The sequence below is a fragment of the Lolium perenne genome, chromosome 7 (assembly GCF_019359855.2).
Source record: "Lolium perenne isolate Kyuss_39 chromosome 7, Kyuss_2.0, whole genome shotgun sequence".
NCBI lineage: Eukaryota > Viridiplantae > Streptophyta > Magnoliopsida > Poales > Poaceae > Lolium > Lolium perenne.
In genome coordinates this window covers 2,091,129-2,113,370 of record NC_067250.2, presented here as the reverse complement: position 1 = coordinate 2,113,370, position 22,242 = coordinate 2,091,129, and the positions used below count along the sequence as shown (strand labels likewise).

Sequence of the window (22,242 nt, the reverse complement as noted above, 5' to 3'; positions counted from 1 at the left end):
TCAAAATATAGCTAATGAGATCTACGACGATTTAGGGTTTTCACCGCATAATCGGATCATCCTACTCCAGGTTGGGCCTCGCGGCCACGCACGGTGCTCATAAGCCGATCCTAAACAAGGCCTAAAAACCAACATGACGTTGATCTTCGGAACATCCTGTTTAGGACTTGCGAACGCCACCCTACGTGCCGCTGGATCCTCCACCCCTTTGTAAGGCCTAACTATTGCAGATATTAAACTAATCCTTGCAGAGCAAGGAGCAATCGTAACGGATCAGATCTACTAGATGATGAACAAGCAGGGTGCCGCCCCCACGCCTGAGATAGGCGTGAGGGCGGCTAGACATGCAAGGGCTGCACTACGTAAGCATGTTATACGAAGAGCTATGCTAACCCTAACACATCTATGATAACTACGTTGCTCGCCATCAAAGACGCTTCAGTACGAGCAACGCATGAACAACGTGGAGCTTGTGCTGCCTAGATCGCAAGATGCGATCTAGGCAGCATGTCGCTTACCTGATTGAAACCCTCGAGATGAAGGAGTTGGCGATGCGCCGAGATTGGTTTGTTTTGGGTTGAACGTGAGTTGTTTATTCCATAAACCCTAGATACATATTTATAGTCCAGGGGACTTTCTAATGTGGGCGTGCACCAAACCGTGCACGAGTAAGATTCTAACTTCTAAACTAAGATGCGATCTAATATTTTACAGATACACGGGCAATTAAGCCCAACTTGATATAAAAGGCCGATCTTCGTGCTCTCTCCAAAAATAACCTTCAGGCTTATCTTGATCGTGGCCCACCTCCAACTTGGTCAAATTCTGGTGATAACACATGCCCCCCTGGTTTTGGAATTGGTAATTCCAAAATCACTCCGTCGGGTCATGTCGTGGCAGAACTGCTGCAGTATCCTTCATCATGATGTCCTGCCTTCTCAACTTCTCCGCGTGATCTGGCAGTTTGTTTTTTTTTTTTTTAGGCACCACTTCCTCGGAAACTGCTGTGGCATTGAATTTCCACTATATCCCCCTTTTATTTAACCGCCATGAACAGTTCTCCTCTGCATCTCCTCCGCATTAGCACTCCAAAAGCCCTCCTGCCACCATGTCTTCCTCCTCCTCTGCCCCATCGGATCTTTCCAGCCAGTCTTCCATATCCCGTGAGCCGACGCCGGAGTACAGCCCGGCAGAGGTCCACGCGGCGAACACCCGCCGCGCCATTGCGGCCGGGGAGGAGTCAGACCACGACTTCTCCATCTGGTCCGAGGGCGACGAATCCTCGACGGACGGGGAGAGCGACCTCCGCTTCCTCGCCGTTGGGGAAACGGAGGAGGAGAGTGACGATGACAGCTTCTCCTGCGACTTCACCTCTTCCGGGGAAGAGGAGCAGGAAGAGGAGGAGGAGGACGGAGACGAGAGCCCCTCCGACGAGCCACCGGCCAAGCGGTTCTGCCCTTGGCCGGGCAATCTCAGCGACTTCGACAGCGACGAGGACGACGCTGATGAAGAAGATGAAGACAACGAGGGCCCGGTCGGCGGCCATTGGAGCGACGACGAGCCCGCCGGGAGCAGCGCCGATAGTGGCGACGACGGCGACGACGAGGGCAGTGACGGCCCATAGATAGGGCCTCTAGAATAGGGCCAGTAGTAGTAGATGGGGCAATGGATCCCCAAGTATTTCCCTTTTGAGAGCAATCAGCTCTTTATGTAAGAAATCTCATCTAATCAATGAAGAACTTTTCCCCAATTTTGATTTTGCCGATTCCTTCTGAGTTTAATTGAGCCGATTCCCTCTTTGCCAATGCGTGATGAGCCGATCGCACCGCATCGGTCCTTTGAGATTCACCCTTCTCTTCTTCAGCCGATGATTTTCTGAATCTGGTAGAAAATGCAGGATCTTCAGGAAAACCTTTAAACTTTTCCAACCAAACCCAATAATCCTTTTCAGTACCCATCATTGTGAAGAAGGTTGTAATGAAGGACCAGCCGATGGTATCCCCATCGGCTCTTTAAACAAAGTATCCACTAGGCCTGCTGCCCCCCGAGCCTTACTCGAGCCTGCTGCCCCCCGAGCCTTACTCGAGGCGAGAACGTCAGAGAGAATGCGCCAAAGCCGATCCTCTTCCTTCCTCAGACAGCCGATAACCTTCCGTTTTAGCTAAACTAGCCCCAGAGGAAAGGTTCAGAAACCCGGATCGGCTCGAAATCGCTGAAGAAATTCTCATTGTTTTATTCCCTCGAAGCAACAGAAGGCACCACCGTTGGCCTGGATTTGGTGGAGACTCGATAAGCATCGCATGATTCCACTAGAGTCGATGGCTGCGCATCGGCTGTTTCTCAATTCTAAAGTCGATGCCCTTGCATCGGCTGTTTTTTTTTTTTTTTACCGGCCGATTTTTTCCTATCGGCCCCCAGTATTTCATTGCACAACATGTACCCCTGCACATGTACCCCTGCATCTGGTTCCCCTGTTTAGGTGCCCCCCGAGCCGAAGCTGTCAAAGAATGGCAGATATCGGCTCTGTAACTCGCACGTCGGCTCCTGATAGGGTCGAGGGTGAACACAAGCAGAACACGTGATGAGGATAATTTTGGCCGATTACTGGGATCGGCCTCCACAATGATTGGAGCGCTGACTGAAGGTTCTGTAATGTCCCTTCATAGACCTTTGGGGCCGATCACAAGGATCAGCCTCGCCAAGTTGCACATCGCTTCGCTTCAACTATATGGTCAGGCCAGTGGATAAAACCAACTTAACCCTTCCCTTTGTCACATCGATGCGCTCGCAGTCGTCCAAGTTGATGCCTGAAAGGGGTTCTTGGCTTTCTTTGCTTCCCATGCGTTCATGCCAGCCGTTGAAATTTCGGCTGAGTCATCGGCCTGGACGACCTCTACCTCATCTCCATCCCATTGTATTATGCATTGGTGCATCGTGGAGGGAATACAGCAGTTGGCGTGGATCCAATCTCTTCCCAAAGAAGACAAAGCATAACTGCTTGTGCTATCGACGATGAAGAACGTTGTAGGGATAGTTTTCCTTCCTACGGTCAGATCCACGTTCAGAACTCCTTGTGCCTCAGACGCTTGGCCGTTGAAATCGCTCAAAGTTACGTTGGTCTTGATTAGATCCGAGCTAGAGCGTCCCACCGACGTAGCATAGAGTACGGCATGATGTTAATCGCCGCTCCGGTGTCCACCAACATCTTATTTATAGGCCTCCCATCGATATATCCTCGCAAGTACAGGGGCCTTCAGATGTCCGTAGCTCCTTTCTCGTGGCTTCTCAAAGATAACCGGCCGTGGGCCGCAGTCAAGTTGTGCCACGGATGTCTCATCTAACCCTGGAGCACTGAACTCTGAAGGGAGGATGAACACCATGTTCGTGCCAGCCGATGTTTCATCATCGGCTCTCCTTTGTTTGGGGCGCCACTCCATTCTCCGTGGACGACCCTCTTCATCCAGGGCTCGCTGAACCTTTGCAGCCAGATCAGGCCGTGCCTTCCTTAGCGTGTGCAAGTATAAACTTTCGGCTTCCTCCAAGCCGCGCAACCGCTGAACCCTGCGTTTTTGTGAACGGCTGAGTCCGTCAGGGCACCACCTTGGACGGTGGTACCTGTCTTCTTCTTTTCCTAGTCCCTCGTCTTCGGAATCCTCAAGATCTGCCCAACGAGGTGACTCAAAGACGTTTGCTCGTGGGCGGGAGAGGCCCTAAGCGCTTGAACACGGACACGTTGGCTGCCTCCTTCTTCTGGGTGCATTCTGGGCAATTGCCGATTGTGGGCAATCGGCTCATTCCTGAATCCCAGCAGTGTCTGAAGAAAGGGCAGTCCCAGTGTCTGGCGTTGTCATCCTGCTCCCTTGACTTGTCCGTGGCACGGCGCTCGTGCTCCTCCTCATCGCGATCCTGCCGACGATGTCTTCTGGCTTCTCTAGCCAGACGATCTCCTTCATCATCATAGTTGGACCGTCGGCGTTGGTCATACTGACTTACATATTTGTTGAGGAGGTGATCAGAGAGAGGTCGTTGATATCTTATGTTCTTCACTTCTCCCTCTGTGACGTAGCGCTTGCCATCATGATGGAGCCGATCGCGTGGAGCGGCCTCCTCTGTATCCTTGCTATGAGAGCAGCTGCCCTCATCTCCATCTTTGCCAGAGTGGTTCCCAGGTCCTACCATGTTGATGCTGAACGTGGGACCTGGCTGGCAACCCTCAGGGTAGATGACTTCTACCATGTTAACGGCGGGGAAGGGTTGGGTGTCGACCTTCATGGCGCATCTTGGTTGAAAATTAAACGCCCCTTCTCTATCGCCGCTTGGATGTGCCGACGCCACACCTCGCGATCGTTGGTGGCATGGGAGAGCGAGTTGTGGAATTTGCAGTACGGCTTTCCGTTTAGCTCTTGCGCCGTGGGGAACTTGAGACCTTCAGGAATCGTCAACTGTTTCTCCTTGAGCAGGAGGTCGAAGATTTGTTCAGTCTTGGTCACGTCAAAATCAAATCCCCTGGGCGGCCCTGGTGGCTTTACCCATTTGCAGGACACGGGGGCTCCTCCCCGAGTCCACTCAGCCATCGCTACTTCTTGGTCTCCCGCAGCACCTCATCCTCCTCTGTATCGACCATGACTATCGCACGCTTGAACTTGTCCTGCACAGTGTCCGGTGGCGTTGTTCATATGCTGATAATTTCTGAACCATGTGCGCCATCGAGGGATAATACGCTTGGGAGGCCATGTCCTTGAGCTGTGTTGCAAGGCCAGCTATCGCCAACTCGATCGCTTCCTTTTCAGTTATACGAACCGAATAACATCGGTTCCTAAGATTCCTGAAGCGCTGGATGTACTCTGTCACCGTTTCTCCGCGCTTCTGACGTAGTTGTGCTAGATCGGCAATGCTAGACTCGGAAGCTTCTGAATGGTATTGCGTATGGAATTGTTCTTCCAATTGCTTCCAAGACTGGATGGAGTTTGCTGGCAGAGAGGTGTACCATCCGAAAGCCGATCCTGTGAGGGACTGTGAAAAGAGCCTCACACGTAGCTGATCCGACACTGAAGCCGGTCCTAGTTGCGCCAAATATCGGCCGACGTGCTCGATGGAGCTGGAGCCATCTGATCCACTGAATTTGGAGAAGTCAGGGAGCCGATATTTAGGTGGCAGCGGGATCATCTCGTACTCGTCAGGGTACGGCTTGGAATAGCCGATTGCCCTTCTTTTCGGCACCATGCCGAACTGGTCTCTCAAGATGGTACCGATCTGATCCGCCGTGCCGGCCGAAGTTGCACTCGAAGGTTCGCCGGGGTGGCGTACTTAGCCAGCCATGCTTGCTTTTCCAGCTCTGAGCCAACTGCAGGAGCTGGGCTCGGGAGTTTCGTCGGGGTGGCGTACTTAGTTAGCCACGTCTGCTTTTCAAGCTCTGTCGCTGACGTTTCTCCTGTTTTCGCCGGAGTCCCTGATGTTGTGGCCTGGTTTGAGAGTACGCAGTTGCCACAATCTGGCACATACGTGCACGCGTATCCTTGAGGGATCTCCTTAGGCGCCTCAGTCAAGAACTGGTAGTCACTAGGGTCACCACCAATCTTGTAGACGACGAATGCCGGTGTAGCCGGCACTTTGTGGTGCCGCCAACGCATATGGCAGCGGTGGACGGACTGGAGCGGCAACTCTCCTTGATGCGTCCCAAGAGCTGGTCCTGACGGCGAGTACTGGTGGCTCATGATCTCCTGGATCACGTGCAGAGCGAGACGCTCCAACACGTTGACCAGGTTTTCAGAGTGGCGGTGTAGCGAGTGAGCCACCAAGTAGTTGATCTCCTGCCGTAGGCCCCTGGTGCGTTCCTCCGACGGGGCAGAGAGATCTATCCCATCGAGTGCACCTTGCGGTGAGAATCCCTTCCATCTGATGCCATGGGAACGGGTTCTCTGGAAAGAGCCGATGAGGTCGGCTTCGAGGGTGACCTTGATCTCGTCGTATCTCTTCTTGAGCTCGTCAGGCAGCTCCTCGTAGGTGACTGGCGTGCCGTCCGCCGCCATCTCAGATGTAGATGGCGATGTGGTTGATGTAGACGATTGTCCCACCGGGCGTGCCAGAATGTGTTGCCTGCCAAAACCCACCGGCGGGCAGCGGCCTGGCAACACGGTAGAGCCGGGAAGAGCCTAGAGCTGCGGCTGGCTGAGACCCCTCCGAGCGACGGCCCGCAATGCTCTTCTGGTCACACGCGGCGATGCGAAGTGCAAGGGCGTGCCACCTGACCTATACCTGGTCAGGAAGGTGATGGGGATGCCTCGCTTAGTTCCCCGCATGGCATACACGTAAACATTAAATACGAGCCTCGATCGGCTCTCAAGTTATCTCGTGAATCGGCTCAAAGAGCCGATTCACCCATGATCCGTACGGGGTGCACGAATACTTGGTGATCCTGCTTGATCAAAATATAGCTAATGAGATCTACGACGATTTAGGGTTTTCACCGCATAATCGGATCATCCTACTCCAGGTTGGGCCTCGCGGCCACGCACGGTGCTCATAAGCCGATCCTAAACAAGGCCTAAAAACCAACATGACGTTGATCCTCGGAACATCCTGTTTAGGACTTGCGAACGCCACCCTACGTGCCGCTGGATCCTCCACCCCTTTGTAAGGCCTAACTATTGCAGATATTAAACTAATCCTTGCAGAGCAAGGAGCAATCGTAACGGATCAGATCTACTAGATGATGAACAAGCAGGGTGCCGCCCCCACGCCTGAGATAGGCGTGAGGGCGGCTAGACATGCAAGGGCTGCACTACGTAAGCATGTTATACGAAGAGCTATGCTAACCCTAACACATCTATGATAACTACGTTGCTCGCCATCAAAGACGCTTCAGTACGAGCAACGCATGAACAACGTGGAGCTTGTGCTGCCTAGATCGCAAGATGCGATCTAGGCAGCATGTCGCTTACCTGATTGAAACCCTCGAGATGAAGGAGTTGGCGATGCGCCGAGATTGGTTTGTTTTGGGTTGAACGTGAGTTGTTTATTCCATAAACCCTAGATACATATTTATAGTCCAGGGGACTTTCTAATGTGGGCGTGCACCAAACCGTGCACGAGTAAGATTCTAACTTCTAAACTAAGATGCGATCTAATATTTTACAGATACACGGGCAATTAAGCCCAACTTGATATAAAAGGCCGATCTTCGTGCTCTCTCCAAAAATAACCTTCAGGCTTATCTTGATCGTGGCCCACCTCCAACTTGGTCAAATTCTGGTGATAACAGTATGTACGTGGCTCCCAACTCCACCGATGATTGTCTTAAGCACATCTTTTGCTTCGTGTGTCTCTATATGAGGTTTTACATCTTTGTGCATCCTCTAATTCACTTCTTCTTTGAAGTGCTCCAAGCTTGATGATGATAGTTGCACCCGTGTACAACCTTGGCAAGGGATGTTCCAAAGATGCTACAGAGGGCGGCTATGCCAAGAGGCCAAGGGGAAGACCTCTCAAGGCGGGAACTTCCGTAACGATGTTGGTCCAACCCATGCTGAGGTGATCATGGCACCAGGGATGGATTTGCTTCCAATTTCTAACGCCTCACGTCCATACCTTGGTAAGAGCATCTCTAGTGGTTCCTCTAAATGTGGTCCTCTATATCTCCATATAGATGGTCATCTATAAAGATTCCTTTTTAGATGATCTCAGTTTTTCAGTGGTTCCTCTATATCTAGGACATCTAAATTCTCTCTCATATAGTTTAGTAATATTTCAAACGGCTATATTTCAAACGGCTATATTTCCAACGGCTATATTTCCAATGGCTATATTTCCAGGTCCATATATACCACCCCTCCCACCTCTCATCCAACACTCCTCGCTTTTCCTTCTCTCATCTCTCTTTTGAATTCCTCTGTCCAACACCGAAAAATGATGAATGGAGAATTTTCCTCATTGGATATGCTCATGAATTCGTCGTCGTCTTCATCTGATGACGACGAACTCATTCTTGCAGCATTTGGAGAGCGTGAGGAGGAAGAGAAGAGGAATGCTCGATGCCATGGCGGTTCCAAGCATGGGCGTCAGACAATTGACCGAGCAAGAGATGCCGGATTTGTTCTCCTCTGGAATGACTACTTCAGAGAAAATCCTCGCTATCCCGAACACTTTTTTCGGCGAAGGTTCGCAATTACTCCATTACTCTCAGTTTTTTCTATTTTCACCTCCCTATCTCATTTACTTCTTTATGCACAGGTTTAGGATGTCCAGTACTTTGTTTAAGCGCATATCCGATAGTATACTTGAACATGATTATGATGGTTATTTTACGCAAAAAAGAAGTGCTTGTGGACTTCTTGGGTTGCATCCGTTGCAAAAGATGACTGCAGCAATGCGGATGCTAAGTTATGGAATAGCAGCTGATGGTGCCGATGAGTACATCCGGTCGGCAGAAGCTACTAATCTAGAGGCTTGCAAGAAGTTTGTGATCAAAATTTGTGAAATCTTTGGGGACGAATACCTGAGGTCTCCAAATGAAGATGATATTGCAAGATTACTTGCAGTAGGGGAGGAAAGAGGATTTCCTGGTATGTTAGGGAGTATAGATTGCATGCACTGGGGCTGGAAAAATTGCCCAAAAAAATGGCATGGCATGTTTAAAGGCCATGTAAAAGAGCCCACAATGATCTTGGAGGCAGTTGCTTCAAAGGATCTTTGGATTTGGCATGCATTCTTCGGTTTACCAGGGTCAAACAATGATATAAATGTTCTTGACCGTTCTCATGTCTTTGCAAAGCTAGCAGAGGGTAAAGCTCCAGAAGTGAATTATACCATCAATGGTCATCAATACACAATGGGGTATTACCTTGCAGATGGTATATATCCAAAGTGGGCAACACTTGTGAAAACCATACCAGCTCCATCAACCAGAAAGAAGAAATTATTTGCTAAAAGGCAAGAGGCGGCTAGAAAGGATGTGGAACGCGCCTTTGGAGTTCTCCAAGCCCGTTTTGCCATTGTTCGAGGACCTGCGAAAGGATGGAAGCGTAAAGAAATCGGCGATGTCATGAAAGCTTGTGTCATAATGCACAATATGATAGTTGAAGAGGAGCGGCACACTGGTCGCCAAAATTACAGTTATGAGGCAATGGGAGAAAGAGTCACAGTATCTCGCACTCACGCAGAAGAGCTGAGTGCTTTCATTCAGATGCATCAACAGATTAGAAACCAACATGATCATTTTCAGCTTCAAGATGATATAGTTGAGCACCTTTGGCAAAAGTTTGGACACGAGTGATGTAATAATAATGTAGTAGGAAGCTATCATACATAAACTAGTAGTTGACACAGCTAATGTAGTAGGAAGCTATCATACATAAACTAGTGGTGTCGGCGAGCGATGATCTCATCCTGCTTGCCTTTGTAGAATTGCTGTTGTGCAGCATTCATACCACTAGTGTCCGTGAGCATGATTTTCTCTTCCAATTCAAACTGTTTTCGTGCATCCTCCCTCTCTTGCCGTGCATCCTCCCTCTCTTGCCTTGCATCCTCCCTCTCTTTCAATTCAATCTGCTTTTTTTGCAACTCAAATGCTAGTGCATAGCGAGCACTCTTTGCCGCCTCTTTGATATCATCTTTCTCTAACTTCTGTGCCCATACGGTTTCCAATGACAACTTGACAGCACTACCATCGGAGGCTTTATCTCTTTGTTCTTTCGCATACTTGGTACCACGAGGTCTTTTCTCGTTTTCTAAAGCATCTGTGCATACCACAAAATCTTCATCATTGGAGGTTGAACCTGGACTTGCATCGGAGGTTTTCTTTTGTTTTTTCTGAGGAACTGTACGTGTCGCCCACTTTGGGTACTTCTCAAACTCTACATAGCAATGCATTAGTTTGAATGGCTTCTTTTCAGGATCCAAAGACATGTACATGAGTTCAGCATCTGTTTGCTACAAAAACAACAACTGTAGTGTTAGCCACAGATCAGATTGCACAGAAGGACCCAGGCCCTAGTGTACTCTGAATTCAGTATGCATAGTGCAGTGTTGCATTAGTAATTCAGTACACAGACTTTACCGTCACAAATTGAATTATTAGAATATACGAAAAATGTCAGAAAACATTTCAACAGAAAGCCACAGATCAGATTGGCCACACATCAGATTGGCCACACATAGATAAAACTAAAAGCGAATTAGAACTTGTTGCAAACAGAAATGTAGCGTTACCTTCTGGTTGAGAGTCCTTCCGCTTTCATTCAGGTTTAATATCTGCTGAAGACATCCACAAAACTTGCTTGTGGCCGCTGAAATAACAGTGAAACGGCAATTGACTGCATTATAATTACGCTCGGGCCATGACGGGTCCTTATGCAAGTTGTAGTAATCTAAAATCCTATTCCAATAACAACTTGAGTTTTGATCTGTCCCGGTCACCGCATCCAAACTAGTGTTTCCCCATGCCGCTATCAACACCTTGTCTTCATCGCTAGACCAATTTTTCCCTTTCGTCGACGGTGCTTTTGCCTTCTTTTGTTTTGATTTTGCAAATGCAGATGCAGAAACAACAGAAACATCCGGAGTTGGCATCTTCTCTTGTTCACTGATTGGGCTAGAATATTGTGTGCCACTCCAATTCACTTCACCTGATCCCCCATTCAACATGTCTAAAAACCCAATGTCATCCGTCTGTGAGTTATCCATTTATCTAGCAAAACATGTCAAAATTCATTCAACAATTTAGTCTACAAACAACAGCCTCCAAAGCCAACAATATTTATGCAAACAGCAATTTCTAAAGGAAATAGCACAGACGCTATTAGCAAAACATATTTCAGTACAGGCAATTCAATCATGTGTGTTTATCCAAAAAAATTGGTACAAAAACTAGTACATAGTATAGAACTAGCAGACCATATTTTGGTACAGAGACGATAGAACTAGCAGGCCTCAAAAACCAGAGACGCCCCAGGCCGCGTCCGCCCAGCGCGCGATTCGTCCACACGCGCGAATGGAGGACGAGCCAGACCGCGTCCGCAGCGCCGCCCGCCCAGCCCAGCGCCGCCGCCCGTCCAGCGCTGCCGCCCGCCCAGCGCCGCCGCCGCCGCCAGCGCCGCCGCCGGCCAGCGCCGCCGCCCGCCAAGCGCCGCCGCCCGCCCAGCACCCCAACCCTCCCTCGATTTCGGCCGCCGTCGAAGCTCGATTTCGACCGCCGCGGCCGCCGCCGCCAGCGCCCCAACCCTCCCTCGATTTCGACCGCCGCGGCCAGCGCCGCCGCCCAGAGCCCCCGCCCAGCGCCGCTGCAATCCCCCGGGAAAAAAAGTCGTACCTGGCCGGCGGAGTGGAGCGACGGCGACGGCGATTTCGCGGGAGACGCTCCCGCCTCCTTTTCTGCTCTCCAGATGCGCGCGGGAAGAAGAGCGCGAGCAGCAATTTTGCTTTCGATGGTCGTGGCTTCCTCCTCTATATTTGGAGGATGGAGCGAGGATATGGCAGCGCTTCTAAATTTAGAGGATGGGGTAGAGAGACCACTGGGAACGTTTTTTAGCCTCATGACCCTCTAAATATGTTTGGATGGACCTTTAGAGAGACCACTAGGGATGCTCTAAGGTCTCTAGGACCATTATTCTGAAGAAGAACACCGGCTGCTCGCCTGCTCATGGATGGTGAAGTTGAAGGACGTGAACCGACAGAGTTTCCATGGATCAAGGCTAACTTGGATTTGCCACTGTCATGTATATCAAAATTTCCAGTGTCAGTTAAAGGTCGGTTTGAAAAATAAGCTTGTGAAAGAAAAATGGGATTGCAGGTCAACTGGGTTGCAACTTAGAAAATTAAATTATTCACGCAGTGCAAAAATATATTATTCATGATGTACTATTTTTTTTATCTAGCACAAAGAAATGCCCATGAGGTAAAAAAAATGTTTATCCAGTACAACATTTTTTGCAAGGAAAAAATATTCATTGTTACAAATAGTAGGATGATGTCATCAAACCAATAAGTTATTTGATGAAATAAAATTCTACTCTGGGTCAATATATTATTACAAAGACAAGTATCAACATGCAGGGGAAAAGATGTTACAAATATATGCTTGGAAGCATATTGTTTTAGCACAAGATATATACTTAAAGAAATATATGGATCATGCCGAGATGTGTTTGTGACAGCCCTCTCGTTCGTCACTGAAAGCAACTTCCACTTACCGCGGACACGCCGCCCCAAAAGCGAGGTTGGTCCTTCCGGCGAGCATGCTGTTCCACTGGGTGCCATTAGGGTCATCGCTGGCGAACCTGCTGGTCCACTCTGGTGTGGCGTACTCATAGCGACTGTGCGTGATGCGATGTAATTCCTTGATGCCCTCGTTCTTGCTCATGTCGTCCGGGTCCCGAAGGTCGATGGAGAAGATATCACCATAGTGTTGGTGCAGCCCGAGGCTGCACCCCCTCTCCCTCTCTCTCTCTCAGAGGTGGAAGAAGAACAACAGTGACAGAAGAGATTTTCCGGCCGGCGACGAACGCCGCCGTGAGCCCACCAACGCCCGAATCCTTTTCTCTTTTCAGCTGGCTCAAAACCAGTACTTAGAAGCACACACATACATGGGGTTTTATAGCTAACCAGGGGCTACCGCTAGGGAGCACGAACTCCACTTCCTCCACTCTGCCGCTGCGATCCGGCCGGTGCGCATGACGCGCACATACGCGTCTAACGCGGCTGCTCTAACAGCTCTAAACAGCCTCGGTCAATCAGCTCTAAACGTCAGTATATATTGCATGCTACGTACATGAACTACACGAGCAGAAACTCGCGCACACACGCGACAAACATAAATCGCGGTTTATTTGCTAACACATAGGGCCTCACCGAGTGCAGGAATTGCGGCATCGAGATGGGCTCCGTGGAGACGGCGGTGAGGTCGGCAGCCACAACGATGCTCCTCATGTCTGGGCTGAACATCGGCACTTCTGCTCCGGTGCTCCTCCCCTGAGAAAATTCTGAGCGCGTCAAACAGAACAACGGTGGAGATCTTTCCATATATATTCAAAAGCGGGGGCACGATTGTAATTTTAGTGTAGGTTCACCCTCCGTACAATCCTGTATAGGCTCGTATGGCCCGCGTTGTCTTGTATCTCGTTTCTGTACGTATATATGGTCACCTGTGTGTGCTAAAATAGAAATTTCATATACAAATCTTGCTCATGTGATCTCTTCTTTTTCTTACGTGACATACACATACTGTATCAATACAGACGGGTATACATGGACTGGATATGGGTTTCGGCCGACCCAACACACGAAAAAAGCCCCACTATGATCCTTTAACTCATTTAGGGGGGAGCACCGGAGCAGCCCTCGAACATCGGGTGGTTCACATGCCCCACGATGGTATCCGAGCTCTGCATCACCCGCACCACCACCGTGGGGTCGCTGGCCTTCACCAGGTACACGGCGAAGAAGCCGGGGTCCAGGATGTCCTTCTCCGGCGCACCGGCGGCCTTGTCGCGGGAGGAGGAGAAGACGATCCAGTCACCCCTGGGCGACCAGCTGCAGTGAGTGTCGGTCCACGGACCATTGGTCAGCCGACTCACCGTGCCTTCACTGAACTCCCCAACTTCAGCGTCCTCCATGATGTAGAGGTTCTTGTGCACCTTCTCCCCCCGTCTTGGTTTTGACTCCACGCCGTGGAGAATATGCTGTTGGTACCCCTCATCTACATGGATAAAAATGAATTAGCACATATACAACATTGGAGAATTCCTTGCAACAATGGTTTATTTTTATCATGGTTTCCATTATTTGAAATGTAGGAACATTTGGTTGAAACCTTTGTGCATACTTTCACCTGTTACTTAACCCTTTTTGATAAATTTTGGCTTCAAGAATGTCAAAACACAAAATTGTACTACCAATAAGTTACTAATATACTTTTTTTTGAACAAAGGAAAGGGTCTAGAACGACCCCGAACCAACTCCATTAGAACTGCACGTGGCGGGTACAATTTACATAGAAGCCCTTATGCATCACTCGCACAAAGAACCTACTATTTGAAGAAAGGACCTACAATCTTACAAAAAACACCCTGCCTAAAAAGATGAAGAAGCAATCAAGGACTCAGGTATCTCCGCCACCAATCGCCGGTGATCGTCGTCGTAGGAGACACCGTCGGTGAGGAGCAGATCGTCGTCGTGCTGGGCAGGCGACGGCAGAGTGACAGCGCACGAGAAGATGTCCAGCGGCACTGTCGGCCGGTAGGTTGTGAAGAAGGCGATGCTGCCGCGGCTCTTCCCCATTACTTCTTCTTCGTCTTCTTCTTTATAAATGTCTTTGGTCAGATGAAGCGCTGGGATGATAGATTTATAGAGAGCGGTATACATGCCACCCGACAGAGAGGGAAAGAGTGTACACACACCAACGTCATAAACACCAGCTCAATCTGCGAAAAGTATATTGAATATTGTACACCCACAAATGTCCTTGATCCATAGTAGTGCTCTAGTGCCCAGCTATAGTCGACCTTGTCATTTGCAGTTGTTTGATTGAAGTTATCTCGAAGGGATCGATGCCTTTTAGTATGAAAATCATACTACCTCCGTTCCAACGAATAAAGCAAATATTATTTTTAAAATGACAAACTAGATAAAGTTCAGTTCAAAAAAAAAAAAAAAAAAAAAAACTAGATAAAGTGTGATTAATAAAAAATATTAACATGCAAAATACAAAACTAATACAGTTAGATACACCATGAAATATTTTCATATGGCATCTATAGAATATCATAGTTGTTGATAGGTTTCTCTAAAAGTCTGATTAAATTTTACTTAGCTTGACCTTTAAAAAAAATATAAGCCTTATTTGGAACAGAGAGAGTACTATATATTGCTACTATATATTTTATGGGAATTTCAGGGCATTTCCTTATGTGAGGGTGCGTGGAGGGAGTAAAACCTGACAAGGATGTGGTTTAGATTTTAATTATTTACATTTTTTTGAAAATTCCATGGATTTATTTATATTCCTCAACAATAGTACAAGTAAACCTAAAAATAAGCATATACATTATGTATTTCTAAGATCGTGTGAATGTCTGAAAGGAAAACATTCATATTGGAGTAGCAAGTCTCTGCCATGACAATAGGGATGAAAACGGAGCGGATACAGACGGAACTAAGTGGTTCCATATTTGTTTTCATATTTTTTTTTCCGGGGGCAAAATGAATACAGACACCCGGAAACAAAGACGGAAGCATACATTCTCGGAAACAGATACATACCAGATACGGTGCAGAAATGGAGCAATGCAGATATTTGCCGGAACCAAGAAAACCCTTGAATCATGCAAAAAAAATCAAGCATTCAAGCGAATCAACAAACTTGTTTCCTAATTCTAATGTGTTGCTCAATTTACCAGGATCTAGAATAGGTTGAACAGTGGAAAACCTCCTCAAATGTATGAAGGGATTACTTGACAAGGCCATGTAATGGGATTTGTGCATACACATCAAACCTAAAGCAGAAATTTCATTTTAGTCGGAAACAGGTTTCGATTTCCATCAAAATGTTTCCATTTCCATTTCCATTTTCATTTTTTCATTTTTTTTCATTTTTCCGCGGAAAAATCGGAAACTTTCCACTCCACTTTCCTCCCTACATGGCAAGCATGAGCACACATTGTTTTCTCTTTGATGTCGCCGCAAGGCCATGTCAGTTAATTTGCTGTCATGGAATATATCACGTCTAATAACTACTATATTAAAGTGCAACCAATCTCTTTTTTCTTAGAATTTTGAGGGGATTTAGGAATTAACATGGTGGTGATTTTCGGTGCTCCTTAGTACATTTTCTTCGAGCTGCTTCGTTTCTGGGCTGCTTTGGTGCATTCGATGTGTGGTTGTAGTGTTGGTTTGGTCAAAGCGGTGCCCACTTTTACAGAAACGAACGATCCAAAGCTCCGCCGCTCAACACTGCATCTGGTTCGGAGCCAACTGCTAATTTGTTCGCCCTACCTCTCCGAGCCTCCACCTCTGCCATCCCTCATCGGTCGCCGCCCACAACCCTTCCCCAGGCTTCGCCCTCCCTTCCCTAGCTAGCGGGCGGCCGGCGGTGCGGAGAAGGAGCTTGGCGCCTTTTTCTTCCCATGGAAGGAGGATGGCAACACGGAGGGTGACGCACCGGCGCGAATATGGGAGGAGTGAACTCCGGCAGGTGCTCCTTTCCGGATGCATCTACCACCCCGATGCATTGTTGTCCCTATGGTGAGTCTTCTTCTCCATGCCCTAGCCTAACTCTTCTGTCCATTGTGCTTCCTCGCACACTGCTCCTCTACTACCAACGGCCGGTGCGCCGCCACGGCCGCTGCTGCTCACCTCCTTTCCTCCTCCTCGCCCCCTTGCAAAACTGACTCTAATCCACCCCCGCCAGAGAAAAAACAGGGGAATTCGTCTCCATAGTTTACGGTGGGAGCTCGGCCGCCCGCTGGTACTTCTTACTCCCACGTACTCTCTCTCTCTCTCTCTCTCTCTCTCTCTGGACCTCTGGATCTAGATCGAACAACACAGGGAGCAGGTGAGGATTACGGTTTTGTTCTGAAATTTTCTTTTGTTTAATGTTGGTTTCAGCTGTGAGTGTTTGTACTCCGAAGTTGCTGCTGACCTGGGAGCAATAATCCAAGAAGAGCCATAAATGATAAAAAAAATACAGAGATTTACTTCTTCCCTAACTCACTTTCTTGCCATAACTAATAAAATGTGCTTGGTTGTCTGATCTTTTGGTAGCATAATACCTTGTGTTTCATACCAGAAGGGTAGATTTCTGCAAGAAAAGATATGAACTCAACATATTGAGTTATGTATGTTGTTTGCTGCCTCTGAATGCCCCCTTCGCTTCTGATATCCTGACCCACCGAAACTGTGAACTCAGACATTTATCTGCAGATAGATATGGGGCTTCCATTGAACCTTTTGATAGCTCTGAACTCTGAAGTACATATTATGTTGTCTCTTTTTATGTTTGATCTTCTCCCTTCTGTTGCAACATGCTCATTAACTTAACAATTATGTGGACAGTTTGTTCAGGAGCTTCAGAGCAAGTCATTTACTGACGAAAAGTTGCAAGTGGTGGAAGACATCTCCTGTTGAGTTCGCACTCCCTCTTAGTACCAAGGCAATCAAACGGAATATATTTGGTGTACCTCAAAGTAAAAAGGTACATTTTAGTGAACTTACCAAATTATATTATTCAACCTTTTTAGTAACTACTCAAATGATCATTTTATTAATTATGCGCATACATTTACTTGGGATACCTTTTTTCATCACGATTTTCTGAAGAAGTGTTCATTTAATCGCATAGTGGTTGAAGCATCTGGGCGCAATGGGTACAAGGTAGCTAAGCATCGTATGCTTGAAAGGAAATGTAAATCGATACCTGGCGATTGTGAATGGAAACAGGAAGTTCATATAAGCCAAAGTTAGGGGCATTCATTGGACCATTGTTTAGATGTCTCATATCTTTATTTTTTCCTCAAGGTATCCTCTAATTTCTAGACACTCCTTAGTTAGTACATTAACAAACTAATTAATATGTAAGATATTCTTCTCACTTATAGACTATCTTGGTTTCACTCCTTTGTCCAGTTCCATTGTGCTTGCTTACCAAGCTGAAAACTTTGAAACACCTGGCCACGTAATTTGCAAGCAGCCCAGAGGCTCTTTCAACATCAGCATGTGTTCTTAGATCTTCCTTACTTGAATTACTAGAGGACATATGCTTTTTTTACTGTTCAATGTATAAAATACATTCAGCCGCAACATACCGCTCTACGGAAGCTCCAAGACCTGGACAGAAATCTGTGCTAAATGGTCAGTGTTTGGCCATTAGAAAATTAAATACATGTTCTTCCGAATGAATTACCCTCTATTTATTTTAGAAACCCCTTATTATGTGATTCGTTATTGTATCACTATATACCACTGTGTTGTATATAACTTTATACACTCAGAGAACTGATGTGCATGCAAGTTACATAATTCAGCTAGGAAGTATTGATGCTAGCTTCCAAGAAAAGGATACATATGTATTTTGTTCATATTATGTTAATGATCTCAACGAGAGAGATGTGTTTCATGCCACTCTGATTAGACCTGTTTTACTAGAAATACAGTCCAATATATCCTGAGCCTGTAGTTAAAAAGAATTTTATGTTTTGGTCTAACAAGCAATAAATTAAACAGTGGCTTAATACATTTTTTATCATGCACATATGAGCATAGACGCACCATGCTAGAAATAAAAAAATTTAATGATATTTGAAACCTGCCTTTTAGCTCACATTAGCATTTGAAAGGGCAATTAGATTATATTATTCATATATGTCTGATTATATAAGAATGTTGTTGGAGGCCCCGTATCAGCTGATAATGCTAGCTCTTATTTCCCTCGTTTTTTCTCTCCAACGGGTTAGATTTGTCAGTTTGACTTTACCAATATGTAACCGTGTGTTCTGCTGACTTTGTTGGTTTCACCATAAAGTAACGATTTTACTCAGCTAGATGAACAATTGAAATGTGCGCAGGACAAGCTAGAAGAACACCACTCAAAGAGTAGGATGCACACATAAGCTTACCAAATTCTCATTTTCAAGTCCCCTGAAATGGGTAGTCACTGCAATTTTTTAGGATTATAAGTCGGTTGTTAATACTTACATTTCTAAAACAAGCTTCAGATGATCACACAATGTGTGTTTCTTTTTCTGGGTGGTGAATTTAGATCAAGATCACTCAGGTATTTGTTCTATGTTACAAATTTTAGCTCTTCTAGGTGCCTACAAGAATAGGACAAATGTATTACTATTGTCAAATTCTATCTATGCCAATTCATAGCTTGGCTTGAGATAAAATCATTGATAATGTTTTGTTTAAATCGCCTTATTGCAGTACTATGGTGGCAATTAAACAGTTGACATCCACTAAATTGCATATCCACATTTTTGTCCTAAAGTTGGCCATCAGATGTTTTTTTTATAACAAGAACGAAGTAGTACATATAAGATAGATCAATTCTACATGTATAAACAACTTTATGTCGCTACATGCATATCAGAGAAATCGATGGTTCTACCCAAGTATTTCTTTCATATGAAAAATACATAATGTTTGAAGTTTCTATGCTTGAAGATATCTGGCAGCCCTTCTTGCCATAACCAGTTGTTCTATATATCTTTGCATCCACTGTACTTCTAACCTCCGTTTCCCAATTTTCTCGATCACAAAAAATATGCAGTTTAACTATAGCTTTTAGATAAAGGAGAACAATATACTGATCTATGATAAGCATACAAAAGAAAGAGCCTTAAACAATCGTTGATGATAGCTTAGTCTTGATGCATAGTCATCTATTGGTGTCCTCGGGTACAACCAAATCTCACCATGCATATGTTTCGGTACGAATTAGTAACATAATTTGGATACATGTTTATTTCAACTTTAGTCTCCTTAGAATCAGCCGAAAAGTTACCATGTTGAATCAGTGTTGAAATTATTGTAACACCGGTTGCAATTGCTACCGATTATTGTTCCATCACTTTTGTTTCTCCTGTTTTTCTTTGTTTTCATGTTAGCTCAATGGCATATTCAAATTCTATCAAAGTATTTTTTTAGTCCTATGTTGTACCATTATAAGAGCTCGGTTATTGTCATCCAAAGCCATCTAGGGGAGTTTGGAGCTCAGCCCCTCTCGACCATGGACAACAAAGGTTAAAGACCTATGCGCCTTATTGTCTCTAACTCTTTGTCCGTGTGCTCATCGGTAAGGTCCTTGGCACTTGACGGCTGGGTGAAGGTGAATGTGGATCGGTAAGGTCCTTGCCACCTGACGGCTGGGTGAAGGTGAATGTGGACGACTCCTACATTGAGAAGACTGGGCGAGGAGTCATTGGCATGACTGAATACGGCTCTTAGTGTTGTCTGCCAGTTACAACATAGATAACTGGTTTGATGTTGTAGAAACAGAAGCAACTGCCATACTGTTGGGCATCAAAAGTCTGCCCGAGTTTCCATGAACAGATCATTTTGGAAACTGATTGTGATGTTGTCGCTAATGGGCTCAGTCGCACAAATAACCAAGCCCCTTGGTGTGCTGCAGGTCATGAAGGAACTATATTGTCACACCTTCTCCAGAGTCGGTGGACCATGAGATGCCAGTTGGCTGAGCTGGTGAGCTATCCGTGGCCCAGCTGTCAGAGACTAAGGTGGAAGAGGGTGTGGAGTGTTGTTAGACTAGTATTGTGTGGACCTGAGAGTCCTGTAAACGTGTATGTCTATAAGAGACAAGAGGGAAACAGTTGTAAGGATGTGGAAGGAAAAGTAAAAGAACTCTGAATCTCATCCCCTTGTTTCTCTGTATCTCGTTCCCTTGCTCCTCTCATCCCACTTCCAAGTTCCAAAATCCGCTGAATCTGGTGATCGTCCTCTATCTCAACTGTAGGGACATCACATATATCTCTTGATGTTATGATGTACATCTTTCTGAGGTGCAAAATTAACAAGATCGTGAGAGAGGAATAAAGCAGCAGATATCTCAGCCAAGTTAGAAATCATGAGGACATGGTGATCGTGGGGTCTGTCCTGGCAACGGTCATAGATATTGTCACAAACGATTGTAATCATGTGTCTTTTGATATATAAAGTTCTTTTTCACCTAAAAAGGCATATTTCAGTCCAGTCAAGGTAGTTGGATATGATGTCACCTGCAGTGTGTTATCTTCATATTACCAGATCACACACATACACGTCTAAAGTAACTGTTTGTTTATACTCTGACAACTGGTCTCTAGCACATCTTCACGTCGCCATAGTAGCTTGCAACACAACGTTTCTGTGTTCTTCAGCTCATGGGTACATTTAGGCGCGGCGTGCCGCAGCGCCAGTCTCAGCTAGTATAAATAAACAGGTAGGTGCTCCTATAGTTGTAGCACATGTCAACAACTACTCTAAGTGTTTTGATAAAGACGCTAACAAAATCTAACCTATCAGTCTTGTTAAGATTTTTTTTTTCCTTTTGAAGATTCCTGAAAGCTCCACAATTGACCACAATGCAATCAACATATATATAACAGGGAAGGTAATTTTTTTTCCTTTTGCTAGTTCTAGGTCTACCAAAAATTAGGTTAGTTCTAGGTCGACTCTAGAACTGCTAGATTTCTATCGCGATTCCATGAGAATTGCATATGTGTGTGTGACTTGCACAAAGGTGTGCAATGGTATATATCTTTTGTTTTTTAATTACACATGAATTTCATGGTGACCGAGATTTTTTTTGAAACCGAGTATTAAGTTAAAGCTTGTTTTAGGTCAATCGAGAAATAGGCGAGTTCAATTTATTTTTAACTTAATTGGCCATTGACATGTAACCCCTCCGTTCCATATTAGTTCTTGCTGATTTAGCTTGTTACCATCTCTTTCTTTGCATAGCTGTGTTGTTTTCCTTTACGATTAGGTTTTGCTGTTACCTGACTTCACTGGCTACAATATCTTCCTTTTTGAGGGAGACTGGGTGTAATGTTTTTTTAGATGCTGGCTGCAATATCTGGCATTGACAGAGAGATGATGACCGTGCAGTGGGAGTCGGGCCAAAGAAACAGATTTTTTTTGAGGGGTTCCAAAGAAACAGATTGAATCTGAATGGCCTGGTCGCTGCTAATTCTTCGAATGGGCCGAACTGTACATACATACCAAAGCTCAGATTGCATTCGTCATTCCTTCGCTGAGCCCAAAAAGAAAGTGAGACCGTCTACAATCTTCTTTTATGTGTCAGCAAACGATGTATCTTCTACTCTCTGCATTTTATAATTCTTGTCATGGTTTTAATTTAAATTTAACCACGGCAAGAGTTACTTAGTATGAAAATTTGGAGTACCTAGCGCTATGCTCCTATGAATTCCCAAAGTGTTGATCTGAATGCGTACAGCTCTCGGGATCCTTGATTGGTATACTCCTCAAGTGTCCCAAGTGTCTTTTTTTTTTCTTTGCATTTGTGTTCTAAATGGGATGGATCAAAACTACGACATCTAGACGCGGCGCGACATCGTTCCTCCATGATCCACGAGACATGTGTTTGTCACATCGATGAAGGAACGGCTGCCAGTGACTTGATCGCAGTCCCATCGAGCTGACCTAACTGTCATGTGCTCACTCCTAGAGCTTGCTTGCAGTTCTGTGATAGCTTGTCGATCCCAGGATGGAATCGATATTTAGGCTCAGCTAGAT

The 22,242-nt window shown here is 46.1% G+C and overlaps 2 protein-coding genes and 1 long non-coding RNA gene across 4 annotated transcripts; 2 read left to right on the top strand and 1 right to left on the bottom strand.

The window, feature by feature from the left end:
• The first annotated feature begins 7,597 nt into the window (after positions 1–7,597).
• LOC127311692 (uncharacterized) lies at positions 7,598–9,271 on the top strand. The gene is made up of 2 exons (XM_051342150.1): positions 7,598–8,156; positions 8,230–9,271. The coding sequence occupies exons 1-2, from the start codon at positions 7,906–7,908 to the stop codon at positions 9,269–9,271; spliced, it is 1,293 nt and encodes a 430-aa protein (XP_051198110.1). The 5' UTR covers positions 7,598–7,905.
• On the bottom strand, positions 9,195–11,538 carry LOC127311693 (glutathione S-transferase T2). Its single transcript, XM_051342151.2, has 3 exons — positions 11,306–11,538; positions 10,207–10,684; positions 9,195–9,927 (listed from the first exon to the last, which is right to left on the bottom strand). Exons 2-3 carry the CDS (start codon positions 10,678–10,680, stop codon positions 9,355–9,357), a joined length of 1,047 nt encoding a protein of 348 aa, XP_051198111.1. The 5' UTR covers positions 10,681–10,684; positions 11,306–11,538; the 3' UTR covers positions 9,195–9,354.
• A 4,416-nt stretch (positions 11,539–15,954) lies between these two features.
• Positions 15,955–20,131, top strand: LOC127311694 (uncharacterized). Of its 2 annotated transcripts, none has more exons than XR_011749302.1 (4): positions 15,955–16,233; positions 16,597–17,838; positions 18,702–18,760; positions 19,836–20,131. It is a non-coding gene; the product is annotated as an uncharacterized lncRNA (long non-coding RNA). The 2 variants fall into 2 exon arrangements; XR_011749303.1 differs by having other exon boundaries at positions 18,702–19,788.
• Positions 20,132–22,242: the final 2,111 nt, after the last annotated feature.